This window comes from Thamnophis elegans, chromosome 11 (genome assembly GCF_009769535.1).
Source record: "Thamnophis elegans isolate rThaEle1 chromosome 11, rThaEle1.pri, whole genome shotgun sequence".
In the NCBI taxonomy this organism is placed as follows: Eukaryota; Metazoa; Chordata; class Lepidosauria; order Squamata; family Colubridae; genus Thamnophis; species Thamnophis elegans.
The window spans coordinates 10,401,856-10,427,560 of NC_045551.1; the positions used below are offsets into that span (position 1 = coordinate 10,401,856).

Genomic DNA, 25,705 nt, shown 5'->3' on the forward strand with positions numbered 1-25,705 from the left:
TATCATGAAAATGGTTAATGCAGTGTTTTCAACGATTGAACCAGGATCCATCTTGGAAACAAACCAGTTAATGTACAGCGCAGCTGTAATAGTCACTAATGAACTAGGCATTAAAATTAAAGTACCTAGTCATACAACAGAAAAAGCATCAAAGCCAAAGTGGAAAATCCGTTTAGAACAAAAAATCAAAAAATTAAGGGCAGATGCTAGTAACTTAAAGAACATGCATGAGCAACGGCTTAAAAACAACAAAATCATAGATAGGCTAATCAGGAGATATAGATTGGATACAAGAAACATCAATGAAGCTGTAGAGATTGTAAAACAGCAGATAACAGCAACAGCTAGAAAAATTGAAAGATATGAGGCACGAATCATCCAATATAAACAAAATCAGCAATTTCGATCAGACCAACGGCATTTTTATCAAAGTCTTAATGTAAATGGTGACACCAAAAGTGAAAAACCAGAAAAACAGGCCACAGTTGAATTCTGGAAAGAATTGTGGGAAAATGCAAAGGACTACAACAAGGAAGCAAAGTGGATACATGACTTTGAGAAAAGCATTGGCAACAAACAAATGCAAGTATTAGAAATAACATCTGAGATGGTCAAAAATCGAGTTAAAAAGGTAAAGAATTGGACATCACCTGGAAAGGACCAATTACATGGTTTCTGGCTCAAATATCTGACCAGTTTACATGAAATATTGGCCAGGCAACTGAATGAAATTTTACAAAAGGGCCAAATTGATGAATGGTTGACAACTGGAAAAACATACTTGATTCAGAAAGATCCAACTAAAGGAACAACACCTGAAAACTATAGACCAATAACATGCTTGCCAACAACCTTCAAATTACTCACAGGCATTATTGCAGATAACATGATGGATTATTTGGAAACAAACAACATCTTGCCAGTAGAGCAAAAAGGCAACAAAAGAAGGAGCAGGGGCACAAAAGATCAGCTTCTAATTGATAAAATGATATTAGAAAATTGTAAGAACAGAAAAACGAACTTGAATATGGTCTGGATTGATTACAAAAAGGCATTTGACTCACTGCCACATAGTTGGATCATAAAATGCTTAGAAACAACTGGCATTAGCAAAAATATTACATCCTTTACTGAAAAGGCAATGAAACAATGGAGAACTGAGTTGGCAGTAGGGAATGAGAGCTACGGAATGGTTAATATCAAGCGAGGAATTTTCCAGGGTGATTCACTTTCACCTCTTCTCTTCATCATCGCAATGATCCCACTATCAGTAATCTTAAAAAAAATGAAATTAGGCTACCAAACAGCCAAAAAAGCTGAAAAAATTTCGCATTTACTATATATGGATGATTTGAAACTCTATGGAAAGTCAGAAATAGAAATCCAATCATTGACAAATACAGTCCGAGTATTCAGCACCGATATTTCAATGCAGTTTGGCATGGAAAAATGCGCCACTGTATCCATAAAAAGGGGCAAAATCACTGCATCTGAGGGAATTGAAATGCCCAATGGCCAACTAATTAAATGCAAAGAAAATGAAGCCTACAAATACTTAGGCATTCTGCAGTTGGATAACATCAAGCATGGAGAAGTAAAAACTATTGTCAGACGAGAGTGCACCAACAGAGTTAGGAAAATTTTGAAATCTAAATTGAATGGTGGAAATACAATCAAGGCCATAAATACCTGGGCAATACCAGTTATAAGATACACAGCTGGCATAGTTAACTGGACACAAGCTGATTTGGACCTTTTGGACCGAAAAACCAGGAAACTAATGACAATGCACTACAGTTTACATCCACGTGGTGATACTGATAGACTATATCTGCCCCGAAAATCAGGTGGCAGAGGATTATTACAAGTGAAGCAAACAGTTGAAGAAGAAAAACATGCACTGGCTGATTATTTAAAAGAAAGTCAAGAACATCTATTAATCGAAGTAAAGAACAAAAATCTACTGAAGGCCCAACAGACAAAACAAGAATACAGAAAAGATGTGATAAAATCAAGAATGGAGAGTTGGCAGAACAAAGCACTGCATGGTCAATTTCTGGAAAAAATAAAAGATAAAGTGGACAGTGAACAAACTTGGTTATGGTTAACAACAGGTACATTAAAGAAAGAAACAGAGTCACTAATCCTGGCTGCGCAAGAACAAGCTATCCGCACAAATGCCATTAAGGCCAAAATCGAAAAATCCTCTGATGATGCCAAATGCAGACTTTGCAAAGAAGCTGATGAAACTGTTGATCACATACTCAGCTGCTGTAAAAAAATCACGCAAACTGATTATAAATTGCGGCACAATTCAGTAGCACAAATGATCCATTGGAATTTGTGCAAAAATTATAATATTAAAACAGCAACAAACTGGTGGGAACATCAGCCTGAAAAAGTCACCGAAAATCAGATGGTCAAGATCTTGTGGGATTTCCGTATACAAACCGACAAAATACTGGCGCATAATACACCAGACATCACACTGGTTGAGAAAAATAAGGTCACAATCATAGACATTGCAATACCAGGTGATAGCAGGGTCGCCGAGAAGGAACATGAAAAAATCGCAAGATACCAGGACTTAAAAATCGAAATTCAACGACTATGGCACAAACCAGCAGTGGTAATTCCAGTGGTAATTGGCACACTGGGTGCTATTCCAAAAGCACTGGAATTACATTTAAAACAGTTAAAAATTGACAAAATCACCATCAGTCAAATGCAAAAAGCCGCACTGCTTGGATCTGCACGCATATTAAGAAAATACGTTACGACGTCCTAGGCCCCTGGGTGGGGCCCGACTAGTAACCAATGCCAAATCCGGTGAAACAACTGGCCGCTGTGATACAATTGTATAATAATAATAATAATAATAATAATAATAATAATAATAATAATAATAATGGTAAAGAATTGGACATCACCTGGAAAGGACCAATTACATGGTTTCTGGCTCAAATATCTGACCAGTTTACATGCAATATTGGCCAGGCAACTGAATGAAATTTTACAAAAGGGCCAAATTGATGAATGGTTGACAACTGGAAAAACATACTTGATTCAGAAAGATGCAGCTAAAGGAACAACACCTGAAAACTACAGACCAATAACATGCTTGCCAACAACCTTCAAATTACTCACAGGCATTATTGCAGATAACATGATGGATTATTTGGAAACAAACAACATCTTGCCAGTAGAGCAAAAAGGCAACAAAAGAAGGAGCAGGGGCACAAAAGATCAGCTTCTAATTGATAAAATGATATTAGAAAATTGTAAGAACAGAAAAACGAACTTGAATATGGTCTGGATTGATTACAAAAAGGCATTTGACTCACTGCCACATAGTTGGATCATAAAATGCTTAGAAACAACTGGTATTAGCAAAAATATTACATCCTTTACTGAAAAGGCGATGAAACAATGGAGAACTGAGTTGGCAGTAGGGAATGAGATCTACGGAATAGTTAATATCAAGCGAGGAATTTTCCAGGGTGATTCAGTTTCACCTCTTCTCTTCATCATCGCAATGATCCCACTATCAGTAATCTTAAAAAAAATGAAATTAGGCTACCAAACAGCCAAAGAAGCTGAAAAAATTTCACATTTACTATATATGGATGATTTGAAACTCTATGGAAAGTCAGAAATAGAAATCCAATCATTGACAAACACAGTCCGAGTATTCAGCACCGATATTTCAATGCAGTTTGGCATGGAAAAATGCGCCACTGTATCCATAAAAAGGGGCAAAATCACTGCATGTGAGGGAATTGAAATGCCCAATGGCCAATTAATTAAATGCAAAGAAAATGAAGCCTACAAATACTTAGGCATTCTGCAGTTGGATAACATCAAGCATGGAGAAGTAAAAACTATTGTCAGGCGAGAGTACACCAACAGAATTAGGAAAATTTTGAAATCTAAATTGAATGGTGGAAATACAATTAAGGCCATAAATACCTGGGCAATACCAGTTATAAGATACACAGCTGGTATAGTTAACTGGACACAAGCTGATTTGGACCTTTTGGACCGAAAAACCAGGAAACTAATGACAATGCACTACAGTTTACATCCACGTGGTGATACTGATAGACTGTACCTGCCCCGAAAATCAGGTGGCAGAGGATTATTACAAGTGAAGCAAACAGTTGAAGAAGAAAAACATGCACTGGCTGATTATTTAAAAGAAAGTCAAGAACATCTATTAATCGAAGTAAAGAACAAAAATCTACTGAAAGCACAACAGACGAAACAAGAATACAGAAAAGATGTGATAAAATCAAGAATGGAGAATTGGCAGAACAAAGCACTGCATGGCCAATTTCTGGAAAAAATAAAAGATAAAGTGGACAGTGAACAAACTTGGTTATGGTTAACAACAGGTACATTAAAGAAAGAAACAGAGTCACTAATCCTGGCTGCGCAAGAACAAGCTATCCGCACAAATGCCATTAAGGCCAAAATCGAAAAATCCTCTGATGATGCCAAATGCAGACTTTGCAAAGAAGCTGATGAAACTGTTGATCACATACTCAGCTGCTGTAAAAAAATCGCGCAGACTGATTATAAATTGCGGCACAATTCAGTAGCACAAATGATCCATTGGAATTTGTGCAAAAATTATAATATTAAAACAGCAACAAACTGGTGGGAACATCAGCCTGAAAAAGTCACCGAAAATCAGATGGTCAAGATCTTGTGGGATTTCCGTATACAAACCGACAAAATACTGGCGCATAATACACCAGACATCACACTGGTTGAGAAAAATAAGGTCACAATCATAGACATCGCAATACCAGGTGATAGCAGGGTCGCCGAGAAGGAACATGAAAAAATCGCAAGATACCAGGACTTAAAAATCGAAATTCAACGACTATGCCACAAACCAGCAGTGGTAATTCCAGTGGTAATTGGCACACTGGGTGCTATTCCAAAAGCACTGGAATTACATTTAAAACAGTTAAAAATTGACAAAATCACCATCAGTCAAATGCAAAAAGCCGCACTGCTTGGATCTGCACACATATTACGAAAATACGTTACGACGTCCTAGGCCCCTGGGTGGGGCCCGACTAGTAACCAATGCCAAATCCGGCGAAACAACTGGCCGCTGTGATACAATTGTACAACAACAACAACAACAACAACAACAACAACAACAACAATAATAATAATAATAATAATAATAATAGAATAAATAGAAAAAATGAGAAATAAGGGGCTGAAGGGATTTCTGGAATAGTTAAGAGGAAGGGAATAATATTGGTTTGTTAAAATCTTTTGAAAAGAATGTCAGAAATCCTGTAGTTTCCTTTTCTTTCATTAGTTCTTTTCTGTTTTTCTTTTTATTGCACTTTATTTTTTTCATTATCTTCTCTACTTTCTTTAAATTTCATTGTTTATGGAAAAGTATTTAATAAAAAACATTTTAAAAATATGTATATCCTGACATTTGTTATGAAGTATTATTTATTTATTCTCAAATTCATTTTACATTCAACATATTGTCTTCTCCAATTCCATACTATTCTGCCACATTGTAAGGGGTGTCGTGGTTGTTCCTGGGAGAGCTGAGTAAAGAATACTTTCAGCAAAGTCCATTCAAGGCATGACAGTTATCCCAGCTGCGTAGTTAAACTAGCCGGGACACAATATTAGGCAGCAGCAATATAAGATGATGGAGGTGGACAATCACTTCAAAGGCAATGACCAAGGTATCATTTCAGTGGAAGGCAATACCATTCCTGTGTTTTACTTCCTACATAGATGGACAATATAAAGAGACTTGACAATATGTGTGCCAAATGATGTAATCAAACCGAGGGAACTCAATACGGTACTGAGGAAGACCTAAGGATCAAATGGTGTTGATGATGTGCCAAGATTAAAGCTTTTGAGACGCCTAGTTGCTGATGCTAATATGCAAAAAAAGAAAATCTGAAGCTGTAAGGAATTACAGCTGAAAAATGGGATGTAAAAATCAGGATGCAGAGAAAACTCAACACAGTAAACAGTGAAACAAATCAACCATGCATTGATACCTTAAGGCATCAGCAAACTGATATAGTCTGCAATTGGACACTTTCAGTCAGAAAACCTTACCACTTACAGTACAGGGTGCGAATAACTCTGAAGCAATATTATTGCTTTCATAGTCAGAAAGACAGCATTTAGGTATAATGACCAAATGATATCAACTGGATTGCAGACATCTTTTTAATGTGACAATTATGCAAAGTTATGTCGATGTCAAAATGGCAGAACATGCAAATAATGTGTACTGCTTGGGGTTGGAAACTGGAATGCTAAAGTTAGAAAGAGTAAAGAAGAAAACTTAATTCAGTTGTATGAACTAAGCAATAACTAGGAGACTGCCTTACCAGGTTCTGCCAAAGGATTTATTTATTGCTGACACAGCCTTCAAACAAACAAAGCAATGATTGCTTAAGTGGACATCATTAGGTGAAGTACAATGAAATCAAATTGATTCTGTTATTGGCATAAGGTAGAAGACCAGCAAAGATGTGACCAATGGACAGATCACAAATTGTTCACGTGAAAATTCCAAGGTAGGCTAAAGTGGTAGAAGAAAGCCAATATAATTTTCAGCATATGCCCAACATTTTCAAAAACATCAGGAACGGCTTTAAAACCCTGAACCTCATTGATAGAGAACCAAAGGAACTACAGAACTATGAAATCAAAAAAGCTGTTAAGCATGGAGGTGGGAAAAGTCTGCCAAGACCAAGGAACAGAAGAAAGTAAACTGGATGTCAGAACAAATAGCATAAATTGCCAAGTGGAGAAGAGAAATCAAAAACCAAGTTCCCAGGAAGTGGCCTAACAAAGAAATTCAGATAACCGTTTAGCAGTTTTACCATGACATTTGAAAAGACTTTGGTGATAGAAACATAAAAGAAAGAAACAACAAAGTATCTCAAAAGATCGCCAAACTCAGAAGGAATTTCTAACCCTCAACTGGTATGTTAAAAGATCAGATAGCAATAGATTCAAAGATATTTTTTTTAAAAATGAACAGAATATCATATACTAAAATTTAACAGAACAGAGGTGTCCACTGTCAGGTTACCTTATAAAATATTCCCTATTCACAAGTTAGATCACCACTCTATGTATTCTTGGGTTACACAGGAATTGATGGAATATCTACAGAAATACAGCAAGCAACAGAAGAAGCAGAAAGAATTCTAAGCAAATTATTCCAAGCGTTACTGGAGAATACCACAATGGCCAACATATTGGAAGAAGTCATCTTTCCTTCCAATATCAAAAAAAAAGGGAAACTTAACAGAGTATGGAAACTATTGTACAATATCATTAATTTTGTATGGAGGCAAAATTATCCTTAGGATCATCCAATGCGGTTTCAAGCCCTATATTGAAAAAGAGATGTCAGAAAATCCCAAGGAAATGAGGTACAATTGCTGGTGGATGCTGGATAATTGAGAAAGCCAAATACCAAAAAGAACTGTTTCATTGACTATAGAAATTGGCTTAATTGTGTTGATAACATCAAATCAAAGAATGGGAATCTCTGTCATTGGCATCAATTTGGTCCAACCACAAGCCAAAGAACTCTTCAACTAAAGAGACCTGGATGTCAGCATTCACAAGAATTGTTTACCATATTAAATGTCTAAAATGAAATCTATATTTTTAAAAATATTTTGGTTGCCCTTTAGGAATATCTATTTGGGGGGGGGGGGGGGGATGAAGCAATTACAATTGTAAGAAAAAGCATTGTGTAGCAGAACTACATATAAATAAAGGGATTCTTTCCTTTCTCATTCCCAGTGAATTGGGCATTTCATCCCAGAAATAGTTCTGAAGAAAAAAGACAATAAGAGCCGAGTAAAACATCAGGGATTATAGGGTATCCAAAATTGTAGTGAAGCAGAAGATCAGCATTTAGCAGATTATAATGCTTAGCAGTTAAACCATAATTAGTTGCCAAAACTCAGTATGATCAACCTGGAGATCGGCATGTGCATATTAACTGCCATTTTTTCCTCAACATGTGTTCATTATGTGACTGCCAAATTCACTCACTTTCAGCCAAATCCTGTCATTCAAATGTGCTTTCTCCATGTCTGTATCCTGAAGAACATCATTTTTCATACAAGGAAACCACGCCAGCTGTGATTCACTCTCCAGGGTCTCTTGATGATGGGGCCTGCACACCTAAAAAAAAGGGAGATTTTCAGTGCTTCCTGGAGTTGGAGAGACACTGTTTATTACATCAGAAACAATATGAAAAGCAAGGGAACCATAACAAAAATCAAAAATCCATATTAGGAAAAATACTTAAGCCAGTTCAGTTTGGAAATATGTGCAATATTTGTGACCCTGAAATGACCTAATAAAAGTACTGGAATTCAGAACTAGAAATAACTAAATGGTATTTTTTTTGTTTCTATTAGAAGTTCTATTTTTAAAAATGTTTGTTTACACACACACACACACACACACACACACACACACCTGCCCACGGCATCCTTGACCCCACAATATCTGCTGCCCTACTTGCCTTGGACTCACTTCCCATTTAATGACCCGTATGTCTCAGGGTTATGACAGCAAAATCGGGACTGTTGGGATTGCCATCACCAAGTGATGCAGTCAGGTAATGTCACACTTTGTGATTTGCATTGCTTAGTGACAAAAATTCTAGCCCCAATTGCTGTCGTAACACGAGGCCTAACTGCATGGTCATCTTTATTTAAAACCATTGTGTAAAACTTTAAATGCACAAGAGACAAGCTTATATATACACCATAAATATGCACACTTTGCTATTCTTGGTGTTTCTTAATACAGGTAGTCCTCGATTTATAACAGTCATTTAGTGACTGTTCAAAGTTACACTGAAAAATAGGACTTATGGCTATTTCGCAACATCCCCATGATCATGTGATCAACATGCTTGGCAACTGCTTCATATTTATGACCGTTGCTGTGTTCCAAGATTACGTAAGCACTTTTTGCGACCTTTTGACAAGCAAAGCCAATGGGGAAGCCAGATTCACTTAACAACCAGGTTACTAATTTACCAACTGCAGTGATTCACTTAACAACTGTGGCAAGCAAGGTCGTAAAATGGAGCAAAACTCACTTAACTAATGTCTTACTTAGCAACATAAATTTGGGGCTCAATTGTGGCCGTAAGTCAAGGACTACTGTACTCTTTGTTTGTTTTTTAATTTAATAAATAAGGGTAGAAAGTTGAAAATTAAAACAAAGTATTCGGAGTTTTAATCATTTGCATGGCAGTTTCTGCACGAGGACAGCTCTCTGTGAGGATTGAGTCCTTGCTGTAGCATGTCTATAACCAGGCAGTTCCATTCCGAGTTGTAGGTGGTGCTCATCTTAATGACTGCTATTCTATACAAAAACCAAACTAGCTACATCCACCGGCATATAGAAACTAGTAAGTATTTGGTTGCCCAATACTTGTGGCATGAGAGATTTCATGACAAAGTATTTAAAATGCTGGTGGTTTTACTGGAAGACTGGAGAAGAGGAAGTGGATAGTAGTCTACAACTCCTTCACTTAGACATGTATAGAAGTTTATGTTCTTATACCATGGTTAAGTGTTGTGGCCCAGCAGGAGCTGTTGGAGCTGCCACCAGACTCTGACAGCGAGGGGCCCTATGAGTCGGCTCTGGAGGATGTGGAGGACCCTGGACAGGGTTCCGACTCTGAGCAGGGAGCAGAGAGGCTGGTTGGCTACCAGGAGGCACCTGAGCCTTGGACCAGTGGGGAGGAAACAAGGGAGAGTGAGCCGGAAGCCAGTAGTGAGTTGTTCCTGGATGCACGCCATCGAAGAGCTAATAGGCGTCAGGAACAATTATGCAATTACAGGAGGTGATTGCACTCAGCTGGTGGTCATTAGGCTCCTCTCCAGACTATAAAAAGCTACTTGTGCACACGCCCCTCTTTGCAGAAGTCAACACAGAATCGAATGTCGGAGAACTTTGTATGAGCTTGGCAGGCTGGATTGCTGCCAAGCCTTATCTGTGTTTATTGCTGCCCAAGCTTGTCCGTGCTGCCAAGGACCTGTTTGTCTGTTAATTAAATGCCGTAATTTATCTCTGACTCGGAGTGTGCTTTGGTGTGGAACGAGGGGGGTCAGAACAGTTAAGTGTATTAAAAAGAAATTAAGCATTTATTTTAGTCCCTAAAGAGTTATTCTTAGGTTTATATTTGGGGGGGAGTGGGGAGACACTGGTGTAGAATAGGTTCTTTCTAATTGTCAAACCAAAACTCTTGCAAAACAGATTCTCCTTAGCTTTAAAATGATAGAAACCTGATATAAACAAATATTATTTAACCCTGATGGCCTCATGCTTGGCAAAAATAGGTGCCAAGTTTAAACTAAGATAGGCTTGTTCTTGGCAGACGTCAGTGAGATGAGAAAAAAACCAGATGTTAGTAACGATGATTCAGAGCCTACAGTATATAATTAATCAGAAATCTACATAGATGGCTTTTGATGCAGATCTAACTGGGAGGTCTTTAGCTGTGAACAAGTTCACCTTTCATTGGTGATGAACTCTTTGGATTTTCCTGAATGTCATAAGATACATAGCTCTTTTTTATTTTCTCTGATTTTTCTTTTTTTTTTAATTTCTATTTTTATTACACAGACAACATATACAGACAGCAATAAAAAAAAACCAGAACAAAAAACAAACAAAAAAGCATCATCACATACAGCATGTCGTTAACAGCAGCCAGAATCGTATTTGCAAAAAACTGGAAAAATGAAACAATACCAAAACAGGTAGAAGTTATTCGAAAAATAATGGACTGTGCTGAAATGAGTAAATTGACACTCGAAATTAGAGAACAAGAGGACGAGCAATTTTATAAGACATGGGACTTGTTTTATCAGTGGCTGGGGGGAAAAACTTGGAAATGAAAGATGTTTTACTCATGCTTTAACTGAAGGAGTTAAATGATAACACAATCATGCTGTGAAATAAATTAATAACGATACAATGAAAAACTGATATATCTATGAATTGAATATTTTAGAATCCTTTGCTTTAAAAAGGATAAGGATAACAATGATTTTATGTATACTTGATAGAGTATATAGAGTGATATAATGTATAACCTTAAGAACATATTACAATGATATCTTGTTGTTGATACATAATCTTAATAAGGGAATAATTAAAAATTGGTATATATATAGAGAGAGCGACTACTTATAATACTTTGCTGAAAAATGAAGGAATAAGATCTCTGTTTGAATGTATGAGGTACAAGGATAACAATGAACATAAGCATATCTGATAGTTGATTGGTGGAATTAAAAAAAAAATACAAATCGCAATTGAACATATACTGTACAATGAAAATGAGGTATTTAGTTATACTAGATGGAAAATCTGTGATGGTAAATGTTATTTGAGAATATGGATGTTAAAACACCTGTAACCAAACGACATGCTGTATGTGATGATTTTTCTTGAAGTCTTGAATGTTCTTTGATTGCTTCATCTTACGTCATTATGTTGCTTCTTTATACTGCCCAAGAATAAAGCCTAAAGCATTAATGTGGGTGACATTACTGCTTCTGAATCCAGAAAAAACTTGTGACCTGACACACAGAGCTGAGATAAAGCAATATAGCATTTAAGCACATAAGTTCCCATTTGTAACCTGACATAACCGAGGTGGCACAGTGGTTAGAGTGCAGCACTGCAGGCTACTTCAGCTGAGTGCTAGCTGTGGTTCAGCAGTTCAAATCTCACTGGCTCAGGGTTGACTCAGCCTTCCATCCTTCCGAGGTGGGTAAAATGAGGACCCGGATTGTTGTTGGGGCAATATGCTGACTCTGTAAACCGCTTAGAGAGGGCTGAAAGCCCTATGAAGCGGTATATAAGTCTAACTGCTATTGCTATTGCTATAACATAGCCAGACCACTGGAAATAATGAGGCCCAATTCTCCAGAAACAAAACAAAAACAAAATTCAGCTTCTTAAATTTTTAACTGGTATGTGAAAGATTAAAAATGAAACATACAAAGTGTAAAGTATGTGGTCCACTACTGATCTAAAATTAGGGCACAAAGGAAGTGTGTATACTAAAGGAAGAGTTACTGAGGGAAAACTATAGGAATGGCAGAGCCTAAACTCCAGGGGTGGGTTTCAACTGGTTCGCGGCGGTCCCCGCGAACCGGTTGATCGACCAACCCGGAAGTAAGTAACTTCCGGGAACGGTGAAGGGCCCCCCTGCCCGCCCGCGCTCCTTACCGGTCTTTGAAGGCTTCTGCACTTCCACGCAGGCGCATGGCACATACAGCGCCTGTGCGAGTCTCCGCGAGCAGCTGGAGCATCACGCAGGCGCTAAGACGCATCGAACCGGTTGGAACGGGATTAGCAACCCACCACTGCTAAACTCCCTCATATCCTCTGGGAATGAAATTGCTCCTCCATTTTGCAGAAGAATATATTTTCTATTGTATTCTATTAAGTTCTATTCCATTCCATTCTGTTGCACCCCATCCTATCCCATCCCATCCCGCCCTGTGATTCTGTGTAATTTTGAAGCAGAATCAACTGGCATCAGCTGGCAGACAGGGAATGTTCGAAACAGCCATTTTTGTGAAAGAAAAGAAGGAAACAGACACCTTCACGAGAGGTTCTCCAATCACCATAGAGACTGGACATGTTTTCTCATCTTGGTGGGATGCATAAGCGTCTGATGCCCACTGATCCACATAATCTTTTGGGGTGAAGAGACCGCAATCCACAATGCTGTTCCTTTCCTCAAACGGCTCACAAATGCCATCATCTTCATGGACATAGCATAGACTTGGTTCACCTGCAATAGTCAAAAGTATGCCAGGATGATTAATCTCAAATTTTATATCTATCATTTAGGTAGAATCTTCCTCCCTCTCCTCATGCCTGAAAGGTACAGTACATTTTCAAAAGATCACTGTGAACAGATGAAGAATTCCAAATCCCATAATATTGAACCAGGAAAATTTGGGCGACATCCTTTTAAATGCCAATTATTAACATTGTTCTGATTTAGAGCCGAGGTGGCGCAGTGGTTAAATGCAGCACTGCAGGCTACTTCAGCTGACTGCAGTTCTGCAGTTCGGCTGTTCAAATCTCACTGGCTCAGGGTTGACTCAGCCTTCCATCCTTCCGAGGTGGGTAAAATGAGGACCCAGACTGTGGGGACAATATGCTGACTCTGTAAACCGCTTAGAGAGGGCTGAAAGCCCTATGAAGCGGTATATAAGTCTAACTGCTATTGCTATTGCTATTTTGTTTGTTTTTTTTCCAAAATGGAAAGAAATTTAAGGAAAGCTATAGAGGTAGTCCTTGACTTTCAACAGTTCACTTAGTGACTTTTCAAAGTTACCACAGCACTGAAAAATGAGACATTTGTTAAGGGAGTTAACTGAAAAATGTGACTTATGGCTGTTTTTCAAAGTTACGACCTTTGCAGCATCCCATGATCATATGATCAAAATTTGGATGCTTGGGAACTGGTTCATATTTAATATTGTTGTTGTGTCCCAAGGTTACATGATCACTTTTTACGACCTTCTGACAAGCAAAGTCAATTGAAAACCAGATTCACTTAACAACCGGGTTACTAACTTATTAATTGCAATGATTCACTTAACAACTATGGCAAAAAAGACAATAAAATGGGGCAAAACCCCCTTAACAAATGTCTCACTTAACGACAGAAATGTTGAGCTGAATTGTGGTTGTAAGTCAAGGGCTACTGTACTCTAATGGGGAGGACAAATCTGCTGCCTTCCATAGAAATCTGCATTCTTAGACTAGGCTTTTTAAAATGTGTTTAAAATGTACCCCTTATGCATGATCTTCTTTTTTTCAGTTTGGAGGCAGAATGTGATGTGCTAAATGTGCAGCAAAAATCTTCTAGTATCATGAGGAATACCCACAGCAAATTGTAGAGAGGCCGACTTTTGTATAAAGAGAAGGGGAGGAGCTGGGAGCACACCAGTGGTGGGATTCAAATAATTTAACAACCGGTTCTCTGCCCTAATGACCAGCTGTGTAGGCGTGGCTTGGTGGTCATGTGACTGGGTGGGCGTGGCCAACTCAACATCACTCAGGTCGATGGGCGCTTCACCTTAGCTGTTACAATGTAATAAGGGTTAACCGGAGAGGCAATTTCTGTAAGCAGGGCAATAAAGATTAGACTAGAAACAACACCAGAATTTTTCCTTCATGCCTTCCTTACAGGATTAGCTCTGTAAAGTGGGAAAAAACAAAAGGAGATTTCTTCCAATAACCGGTTCTCTGAGCTGCTTAGAAAGTTAACAACCGGTTCTACCGGATAGGTGCGGACTGGCTGAATCCCACCACTGGAACACACCTGTCATGGGCTCAGGCCCTCACTGCTCTTTTCATTAAAAAGGGAATGGCTCATTTCTAAGAAAGCTCATAAAAAAATCTTCCAATGTCACATTGCCTTCAATGAATGACTAGCAATTAAGACTGGGTCCACAAATTCCAAGGTAAATCACCGAGCCACGTTGCCTTTTCACTGGGCTAAATTAAGAAATTAAGATTCAACCTGTAGTAAAAATGCCAAAAGATCAAGGGACTTATTTTATTCTATTCTGCTCTGTTCTGTCCTGTCCCATGCCATCATCACATCGATCCCCCTCCCATCACGTCCAGTCCCTTCCCATCACGTCCCACTAAGTAAGCTAATCTTCCTACCACTGTTGTACTTGCACAATTATGAAAATTGGGTTTTTCTAATGGGCAAACATTCTTTGTGTAGACCACATGACCTTTTGACTATATTATCATACTTGTAGCAATCTGGATGCCATAATGGAGGGATGTAAAAAATTCAAGGTAGGCAACTTCAAGTCAGGATCATTGATATGAAATTTAAATTCAGAGTTAAATTTCTGAACTCTGCCAAATCTCAGCTACAAGATTCAAAAATGTGTATGTAAGTTAAGACAAGGCTACAGCAAAATTATAATGAAACCAATAGCAGTGGGCTAACATTTCTAGACTCACCAATACAGTGGTATCCTCTTTCCTTTTTACAGTTTCTAGAGCAACCATCCCCATCTAATAGGTTTCCATCATCGCATTCCTCTGCAAGACTCCTAGGAAAATAATAGTAGCATTCTTAACATTTGTACAATATTGAGAACATTTGGAACTCATCTGAATTATCTTTCTTACCTCCTTACCACAGCTTCTCCGGGAAGGACACAGCTGGCTGAACTACAGTATAAACTCCCATTTTTGAAAATCAATTTTATTCTTACTTCCACAGAGAGGTAGAGCTAATATGGAACTATCCTGCTTTTTGTTGCAAACTTGAAGAAATAATTCTTCTTTGATAAAAAAAAAAAACGGCTGAGCTAGCATTTGGTTGTGAGTCCCACTGAAACCAAGAAGATAAATTGGCATTCCAATATATATTCAGGCAGGCCAGTGGTGGGATTCAAATAATTTAACAACCGGTTCTCTGCCCTAATGACCAGCTGGGTAGGCATGGCTCAGTGGTCATGTGACCTGGTGGGTGTGGCCAACTCAACATCACTCACATCGATGGGTGCTTTACCTTAGCTGTTACAACATAATAAGGTTAACCAGAGAGGCAGTTTCTGTAAGCAGGGCAATAAATATTAGGCTAGAAACAACACCAGAATGTTTCCTTCCTGCCTTCATTACAGGGTTAGCCCTGTAAAGTGTGGGGGGGGGGGGCGGGACGAAAGGAGATTTCTTCCAACAACTGGTTCTCCCAATTGCTTAGAAAGTCAAGAGCCGAGGTGGTGCAGTGGTTAAATGCAGCACTGCAGGCTACTTCAGCTGACTGCAGTTCTGCAGTTCGGCGGTTCAAATCTCACCGGCTCAGGGTTGACTCAGCCTTCCATCCTTCCGAGGTGGGTAAAATGAGGACCCGGATTGTTGTTGGGGGCAATATGCTGACTCTGTAAACCGCTTAGAGAGGGCTGAAAACCCTATGAAGCGGTATATAAGTCTAACTGCTATTGCTATTGCTATAACAACCGGTTCTCTCGGATTGGTGCGAACCAGCTGCATCCTACCACTGAGGCAGGCATTTAAACACCCATCTAATTTGGACCAGAAATTCCTTAAACAAGAATATTCTAAGGGTTCTTCCACGGGCACTGTGGGGAGGACTAGGGAATATGCATGGAAAACAAATAGTTCAAGTTATGGTACTTAGCAGTCATCTTCAAAAATTGGAACTTACCTGCTTACTTGTCCATCCCCACAGTAGGAAGAGCCATGGATGTGGATCAGAGGTGGAGAAGCTTCACTTATAGCAGCGCCTGCTATAGCCTGTACTTGGTACTGGTATTGTTGGCCTATTGTGACTTCCCTGGGGAAGTAAGTAAGCAGAATTATACTTTATGATAGAAGCAAGCCATAGAGAACATCTCTACCCTACACAGAAATGCACATTAGGAAAAAGCAGTTATGGAGAGCCAAGGTGGCACAGTGGTTAGGGTGCAGTACTGCAGGCCACTTTAGCTGACAGTCAAAAGTATGCCAGGATGATTAATCTCAAATTTTATATCTATCATTTAGGTAGAATCTTTCTCCCTCTCCTCATGCCTGAAAGGTACAGTACATTTTCAAAAGATCACTGTGAACAGATGAAGAATTCCAAATCCCATAAATATTGAACCAGGAAAATTTGGGCGACATCCTTTTAAATGCCAATTATTAACATTGTTCTGATTTAGAGACGAGGTGGCGCAGTGGTTAAATGCAGCACTGCAGGCTACTTCAGCTGACTGCAGTTCTGCAGTTCGGCTGTTCAAATCTCACCGGCTCAAGGTTGACTCAGCCTTCCATCCTTCCGAGGTGGGTGAAATGAGGACCCGGACTGTGGGGGCAAGTTGCTGACTCAATTTGCTAAAAAAAATTGTAAACCGCTTAGAGAGGGCTGAAAGCGCTATGAAGCGGTATATAAGTCAAATAAATAAATAAATAAATAAATAAATAAATAATAGATAGATAGATAGATAGATAGATAGATAGATAGATAGATAGACAGACCGTAGACTCAAAGTACCCCACTTCCTCCAGTAACATATTTCCACATTCCAAGGATGCCTCATGTATCTATAAAATCCATCAGCCAGAAAAACCTGTGGCTACTCATAATGTAACTTTTCCTGCAAGTAACACAGAGGAACTTAATAAATTGGTGTTTAAATTTTATGTTTCTGCAATATTCCAAGAAGAAAATAGTTTAGCGGTTTCGTATTTTAGAAGATATATGTCTTCCTGGAAAAAAGTCTTACAGAATTTCTAGTCAGGGAGACAGACCATGGCTTGTTCCCTGCTGAAAAAGGGGAGAAGACTTGGCTTATACAATGTGAGCCAGGAATTCCTGTAACAAAGTACTCTATCCAAGTTAAAAGATCCACTATATGCTGCTTTCTGCACCAAACTAAACAACTCCAGGGCAAGCAATTACAGTTTGTTACAAATCCTAGTTGCATCCCAGTCTGGCAAGAAGGAATCTTTCAATTTGAAGGGAATTGAAAGTCCCTTCAAATCCTAGCATTAACCCAGAATGTTTAGATGAAATCTTGCCTTTAGGGCCATTCCGCTATCAGTCCTTCTAATTGGGAATCAAACCTTGCTAACTAGGATGGCATCTTAGACATTAAATGATGAAAGATTCCATATCCCTCCAACCACCTTGCTTTGCAAATTCCTATCTTCGTCCAGGAAAGTATATCTTTCGCAATATGAAAACAGTCTTTGTTAAAGCAGTCTGAATGCTTTTAATCCAATAGTTTTGTTCTATTTTTTGCCTTTACAGATACCCCTTGGCCACTGTCTTCTCCTGGCATATAAACATATGCTGTTTCTAGATAGCACACCAGGAAAACCAACTAGAGTTCAGACATCAGTGATATGTGGTTCTTCATAAAATCCCAACTGTGCTGCTTAGGCTTTCAAAGGGACTTCTCAATCCAAAAGATTAACAACTGTAGTGAGTATCATAGGTAACTGTTTGTTAACAATCAGAGAATAACGTCTATCACATCAAGTAATAACAAACAAGTGAGAAAACCTGCTGACATAACTTACAATAGATGTAATACTTTATAAAACGGAATAGAAGACACTGTTGGGATTTCATACAATACTTTAAAATATTCCACTGAAACCATTACAGATCCCAGTACCCAGGCAAGATTAATTGTTTTCTGGTTTGAACAAGAATTAATTAAAGGGAAAGCTATTGCTTTGGAATTTATCTCCGGCAAGGAACAATCTCCCTTCAATTTGCAATGGCAATTTCCAGAGAGATATGCTGATGTGTCAGGTGGAGGGAGCTTTCTGTAAATTAACCAATGATCCTTATGGAACGTAAGTCAGCAAATAATGTGATATGGAACTAATCATATAATACACAACAAAATTCACCATTCTGTTGGACTTAAGTAATAAAAAATTATGTGAGGAAGTATACGTGCACATTTCATGAGGCAAAATTCCTTTGTTATAGTAGAGGAACAATGCTTCTAATCTTTAAAACATCAAAATTACTGTATGTAAGGGCCAGAGACCTCAAATTGAGTTTCTTGAAAAATACATGTTAAAAAAAATATAAAATATCTCTATGAACTTGTAAAGCTGAATAAGAAAAATTATTTTCAAAAATATTTTTATTGAACAACGTAAAAATTTTTTAATGAGCTAACATTAAAAATATAAAGTTCTTATTCATGGGAAACTGTTATTAAAGTATAATTCTTTTACTCATTCTTTCCTTTTTGTTGCCTTTTTCCATGTGTGAAACCCAGTGCATAATACAAATGCTTTCGAGGACTTAATAATTTCTTCTTTTACGTGTATGAAAAGAAGAGCTGCAGCCTTCCATTCATTGGTGGGAACATGGCAACAGGCAGAACACAGTTTCTCCAGGAAAGAAGACTTGATTGCAGCATTACATGTTCATTTACATTCAATAAATTTTATCCATTTCAGTTTGATAAATTGATTCTAGGAAGTCTGGATTGTAAAGAGAAAGCTTTTAGGGACAATATCCTTGTCCTTCTTAAGAGGCAAAAAGCTTGATGAACTGAATGAAATTTAAACTGGATTTAGTCAAAAAGATAAGGAACGAACTGTTTCCTGGTATCAGAGATCATGAACTCCCCTCATCTCAATCTTTGGAAAGAATAAGTCCAGAAACCATGTTAGCCACAGGAATATATAGGCCACAAATTTGGTTTTGCTGGCTCTTTTCTAAGGGAGGCATCTTTCAGATTACTTGAATTTGATATGTTCTCTGACCTGGTAACCAGGATCATTTTCAGGTATTTTTTAAAAAAATCATTCATAAGGGAGGATGTCTGAATAATTTAATTTTAATTTTAACATAAACTAACTTGATCCATACCTTTCAAATAAATGAACAATTGAAAGAATTATTTTTGCACTTTCAAGATTTTCTGACTCAGTTTTGAGATTAAAGAAAACCCGTATCACATTTATTTTAATAAGTATTTTAATGTAGGGCGGGTTTTTTTGTTCACATTATCAATACTGCCATAGCAAGAGATTTGATCATAGTAGTAAAGAAGCAGGTTGCTGTCTCTTCTCCTACCATTATTTCTATCCTATGTCAACCTACCAATTTATCTGCTGCTGTTTATATGCATCCCAGGTCTCGTTATCTTCGCTCCAGTGCAGTGGTGGGATTCAAATAATTTAACAACCGGTTCTCTGCCCTAATGACTATATGGGTAGGTGGGGCTTGGTGGTCATGTGACTGGGTGGGCGTGGCCAACTCAAAATCAGGTCGATGGGCGCTTCGCCTTAGTTGTTACAATGTAATAAGGGTTAACTGGAGAGGCAGTTTCTGTAAGCAGGTCAATGAAGATTAGGCTAGAAACAACACTAGAATGTTTCCTTCCTGCCTTCCTTACAGGATTAGCCCTGTAAAGTGGAAAAAAACAAAAGGAGATTTCTTCCAACAACCGGTTCTCTGAACTACTTAGAAAGTTACCAACCGGTTCTCCCGAATAGATTGGTTGAATCCCACCACTGCTCCAGTGGCAGAGCAACAAGACCTAGGACAACTCGCCACAGTCAATTCCCCATGGGACAATTCAAGAGAGGAAGACAATTCAATTGTCTTGCTTTAGATTTGTACCTTCTCAAGTTAGAAGTCCTAGCCCCTCTCTTGAATTATCCCACATTGAATGGTCCCTCCAGTGAGTTGTCCCAGGGCAAGCCAAATCTAAACTGGCGGCATTGCTGCTTTATTAGAAGCACTGATAACGTGTGTTCCAAAAATTATTCATCAGGTCTTGTCTTGTACAAGGGAATGCAGTGCAAGAGCAGCTGGGAATTGGGATAGTTTATCTCTGTAAGTCCCCCGTAGAGTGTGAAACGCTACTGGCAAATGCGCAAGCTAACTATGGCTCTGCACGCATTCTCAGTGGATGACAGTCAGTAGTTAAGAAAATAATGGAAATATACAGATTAACAGAGTTGGAAGGGTCCTTGTAGGTCATCTAGTCCAACCCCCACCCAAGCAAACCCTACGCCATTTCTGACAAATGACAGTCTAGTCTCTTCTTGAAAGCCTCCAGAGATGAAGCTGCACAACCTCTGAAGGCAAGTTGTTCCATTGCAATTGATTGATTGCTCTCACTGTCAGAAACTTTCTCCTTATTTTCAGGTTGAATCTCTCCTCGTTCAGTTTCCATCCATTATTACTTGTTTAGCACTTTGGAAAATAGCTGGACCCCCTCCTCTCTGTGGCAGCCCCTCAATATGAAACTCAACTTTGTTTTCTGGGATAACTGCAGCCAACCAGCCAAATGCAGAATTGAATAAAAAATACAGCTATTAGACAGCTGGAGATAGACTACATTGGTGCCATTATTATTAAAAAAAGAATATACTCATATTGTTGCTATTTTAAAAATTCTACAATATTTTTCCAATAGCTCAAAGTGATTCAGAAACATAATGAGGGATTATTTAGAGCCGAAGTGGTGCAGTGGTTAAATGCAGCACTGCAGGCTACTTCAGCTGACTGCAGTTCAGCAGTTTGGCTGTTCAAATCTCACCAGGTTCAAGGTTGACTCAGCCTTCCATCCTTCCGAGGTGGGTAAAATGAGGACCCGGATTGTTGGGGGCAATATGCTGACTCTGTAAACCGCTTAGAGAGGGCTGAAAGCCCTATGAAGCGGTATATACGTCTAATTGCTATTGCTATTGCTATTGCTATTTAAACTTAATTTATTTAAGACATTGATATAGAGTACTTCATCCAATAAATTCCAGAATGGCTATCAACAGTAACCAATAATGCGTAAAAAAACCCATTAATATTCATTGTCAATATGCTGACCAAACCTACCACAGAAACCAAAGCAAATGGTGTATTCTATGAATCCTTGCAAAAAATAAATAAATAAGGAATTCATGTCAGAGAAGCCACATCCAGAAATGCCCTGGGCTTTGTCTATTAAGCTGTCAAAACCAGGCATGGCCTGGTCTGTCCAGGCTATCCAGCTTGTCTGCTAATATACAAGTGTGTTGTGACTCAGCAGCAGTCTTTTCGGGATGCAAGATTAACAATGCAGCTGGGGCTCGTTAGTGGGTCTTCAGGTGATAAAAGGACAGATGGTGCCACGCCCTGGTTGCAGGAGTCAACGTTCATTCGTGTGTTCAACGTTCATTGATCCTCGGTTGTGGTTTCTTGGGATGGACACTTGGAGAAGTGATTTGATTTCTGTAACCCTGATTCGTAGAGACATTTGAAGAAGTGCTTTGCTTTCTTTTTGTTCACCTTGTGTTGCGTAAGAGAGATTTGTTTTGCATTCCGTTATCTTCAGGCAGAGACTTTAATTAGGTTTATTTTGGGCTCGTAGCCAGTTTGAGCCGAGGACTGATAAAGAGAGGTCCTTTTAAGTTTGTTTGCCTGTCGTCTGTTAACGAGTGGAGAAGGGGGGACAGAACACAAGTGGTACCTTAGAAATGCCACCCCAACAATTGAGGCAGAAAATTCTTACATGAGATCTAGAATCATAGAGGCAGCCAAATCAATTAGCATAACATCAATAAAGTGTGGCCACTTAAAATCTGCAATAATTGTGTTTTCATAGAAATCTTCCAAAGTACATATTTATTTTTTCTTACATTAATTGCTGTTGCTGCCTGTTTGATTCCAAGTGATAGGATATTTTTTCCCCCAGTGGGAAATTCCTGCAAGCCTTGCCTCCAAGTATCTAAAGGAAATCACTACGCTGAGCAACATTCTTCCTTTGCAATAGTTCATAATCATCCAGTCAAAATGTAAAACTTAAGAAATGTAAAGATAACAGCTTTTATATCATTTCTGCTAACAATGAGAGACTGAAGAAATTGGAGACAGGAGATGCCAACTCAACAGTGTTAAAAGCAGGCTAATGATAGGGGGTGAGAGCCGAGGTGGCCCAGTGGTTAGGGTGCAGTACTGCAGGCCACTTCAGCTGACTGTTATCTGCAGTTCAGCGGTTCTAATCTCACCGACTCAAGGTCGACTCAGCCCTCTCTAAGCGGTTTACAGAGTCAGCATATAGCCCCCACAGTCTGGGTCCTCATTTCACCCACCTCAGAAGGATGGAAGGCTGAGTCAACCTTGAGCCGGTGAGATTTGAACTGCCGAACTGCAGCTAACAGTCAGCTGAAGTGGCTGCAGGACTGCACTCTAACCACTGCGCCACCTCGGCTCTCTTGAGCATAGGACTGAATTAGAAGACCACCAAGGTCCCTTCCAACTCATTTATTCTGTTCTGTTATCAAGCAGGGTGGCACAACGTCTCCAGCTCAAACCCCTACAAGCAAATATTTGTAACACCCTGACATTAATTTAAATGCATCTTAAAGTTCAAATGTTATGAATCAATCATCTCATTGACTCACCTGCTTTGATTGGACAGAACACAGGAATTATGATCAATTTTCTACATAATGCAATTTGACCTTTTTTTCTGAAGGGGAAAGAGTTGGTGTCTTTTTTTTTTTAAATGAAAAGAAATAAATAGCAATAGCAATAGCAGTTAGACTTATATACCGCTTCATAGGGCTTTCACCCCTCTCTAAGAGGTTTACAGAGTCAGCATATTGCCCCCACAGTCTGGGTCCTCATTTCACCCACCTCAGAAGGATGGAAGGCTGAGTCAACCTTGAGCCGGTGAGATTAGAACCGCTGAACTGCAGATAACAGTCAGCTGAAGTGGCCTGCAGTACTGCACCCTAACCACTGTGCCACCTTGGCTCTAGTGGTAAACCTGTCTCTGTGTTAACCTGTTTCTGGCTGCAGCTGGAAGTTCTCATGGTACACATTTAAAAAAATAACCTACAAGAATAACTGTTGGGAAGAAATAGCGCCACCTCGGCTCTTGCATAAATAAAATGGAATGCAAAGGAGAGAGAGAGAGCCAGGATGCTTTTTGCAGAAGCCTTTAGATTCCTGAACGCCAATCTTTTCACTCACTTGTCAATAAACATTCTTCCTGGCTGCATCACCATTGCTGGGGATCCATCCTGGAACGCGGGGTCCCGCAGAATTCTGTACTTCACAGGTTTGCAGTTTGAACAAAGGAGACTGTGTGGAGTGGAGATTAGCTGTGCAGCATCTATCTCCATCTTCTCGTCAAAGGTGTAAATCTTTATGCCCGACACCTTCTTGGTAAGGTTCAGTTTCACCGTGAGGGGAATGTCACAGAATGTGTCCATTGGTCCAAGATGTACAGAATCCCCCTGCTCTGTCAGGATCTCAATGTCTGACAGCACTTTGGAATTGATGGAGAAATTTGTGGTCCATATTAGCAGAGAGTCAGAATACACAGGATATAGAAAGTAGAGCTCCAGAATGCAACCAAGGGGCTTAAGGCAAGGAGTGGTCATGCTCACATTAAACAGGTTAAATTCAGGGCTCCAGGCCTGCAGACTGGTTTCACAGGGTTGAGTTACATCTGGAGGACCTAGAAAGACAAGAAGAATGGAAGAGTTTTCTGGATATGCAAAGTGAAGTGGAATTTTAAAAGCAGGGTCACAGTCTCTTAATGAGCCTTTTTTTTTAAATCCACTTCAAATTTTATTTCTGATATCAACATATAAATACATTTGTCTGGAGAATGGCATTCTAATTTCTCATATAGTAAATCTTGAAAAACTAGCACTACTGAAAAAAAAGGTAGAACAGAAACCTGAATCATAGCAATAGCACTTAGACTTACCGTATTTTTCGGAGTGTAAGACACACTTTTTTTACTCAAAAAAGAGGCTGAAAATCTGGGTGCGTCTTATACATCAAATACAGCATTTTTTTTGCCTCCCGAAGTGCCGCCCCCCTCACAAAAATGGCCGTGCATACCCTTATGGAGAGCTCCTGGGGGCTGGGGAGGGCAGAAATGAGCAAAAAATGGACAGTTCCCCTCCCCGGCTCCAGCAGCACTCTATAAGTCTCCATAAGGCTATGCATGCAATTTTTTTGACAAAAAACAGGCCTGTTTTCATGACCATCCCCCCCAGGAGCACTCTGCAACCGCCCCACCCCCCAAGACTATTCATGCCTTTTTTGGGGGGAAACAAGCCCGTTTTTGTGAAAAATGGGCCATTTTGGGGGAGTTTGCAGAGTGCAAAAAGTTTGGTTTTTTCCTTTTCGGAAAGCTCTTTAGTTAGAGCGATTGATGACAATTAGATTGATCAAGTGCTGGGCCAGCAGAAACAAGTCTTAGGTGCTGCAGATTGTCAGCAATTTCCTTCTCCAGCACATGGATAAATACACCTGGAAACATCTACCTATCTACCTTCTCTCTCTCTCTCTCTCTCTCTCTCTCTCTCTCTCTCTCTCTCTCTGTATCATGCTACCTACCTACCTACCTACCTACCTATCTACTCTCTCTCTCTCTCTCCCTCCCTCTCCCTACCTATCTACTGTATTTCTATCTCTCCCTGTATCCCTCTATCTACCTACCTACCTACTCTCTCTCCCCACCTATCTACTGTATTTCTCTCTCTATCACTCTACCTACCTACCTACACCCTCTCTCCCTACCTACCTACTGAATTTCTCTATTTCTCTATCTCTATTTCTCTCTCTCTCTCTATCCCTTTATCTACCTACCTACCTACCTACCTACCTACCTAACTACTCTCTCTCCTTACCTACCTACTGTATTTCTCTCTCTTTCTCTCCCTCTCTATCCCTCTATCTACCTATCTACTTTTTTAAAAAAATTGCCTCTTGAAAACCTTGGTGCGTCTTATATTCCGGTGCGTCTTCTACTCCGAAAAATACGGTATATACTGCTTCATAGTGCTTTACAGTCCTCTAAGTGGTTTACAGAGTCAGCATATTGTCTCAAACAATCTGGGTCCTTATTTTATTGATCTCAGAAGGATGGAAGGTTGAGTCAACCTTGAGCCAGTCAGAATCGAACTCCTTGCAGTTGGCAGAATTAGCCTGCAATACTGCATTGTGCCACCAAGGCTCTAATTGCTAAGAGCCCCCAGGGAAAAAAAAGAAAAAAAAATTCTGAAGAGGTGTTCAGATATAACATCTCTGTTTAATTTGTAAAAATTCTTCCCCATGTGAAAGGACATGAATCTCTCAGACTTTAGTCTTTGATTT

General features: G+C 39.2%; 1 protein-coding gene across 1 annotated transcript in view; it reads right to left on the reverse strand.

The window, feature by feature from the left end:
* The window catches only part of PAPPA2 (pappalysin 2), a 185,805-nt gene that overhangs the window by 77,136 nt on the left and 82,964 nt on the right, over positions 1–25,705 (reverse strand). The window contains exons 7-11 of the mRNA XM_032226805.1: positions 23,564–24,053; positions 16,292–16,420; positions 15,079–15,170; positions 12,678–12,871; positions 8,086–8,217 (exon numbers count right to left, since the gene is read on the reverse strand). Coding sequence (XP_032082696.1) covers positions 8,086–8,217; positions 12,678–12,871; positions 15,079–15,170; positions 16,292–16,420; positions 23,564–24,053 — 1,037 coding nt within the window. The remainder of the gene's footprint in view (positions 1–8,085; positions 8,218–12,677; positions 12,872–15,078; positions 15,171–16,291; positions 16,421–23,563; positions 24,054–25,705) is intronic.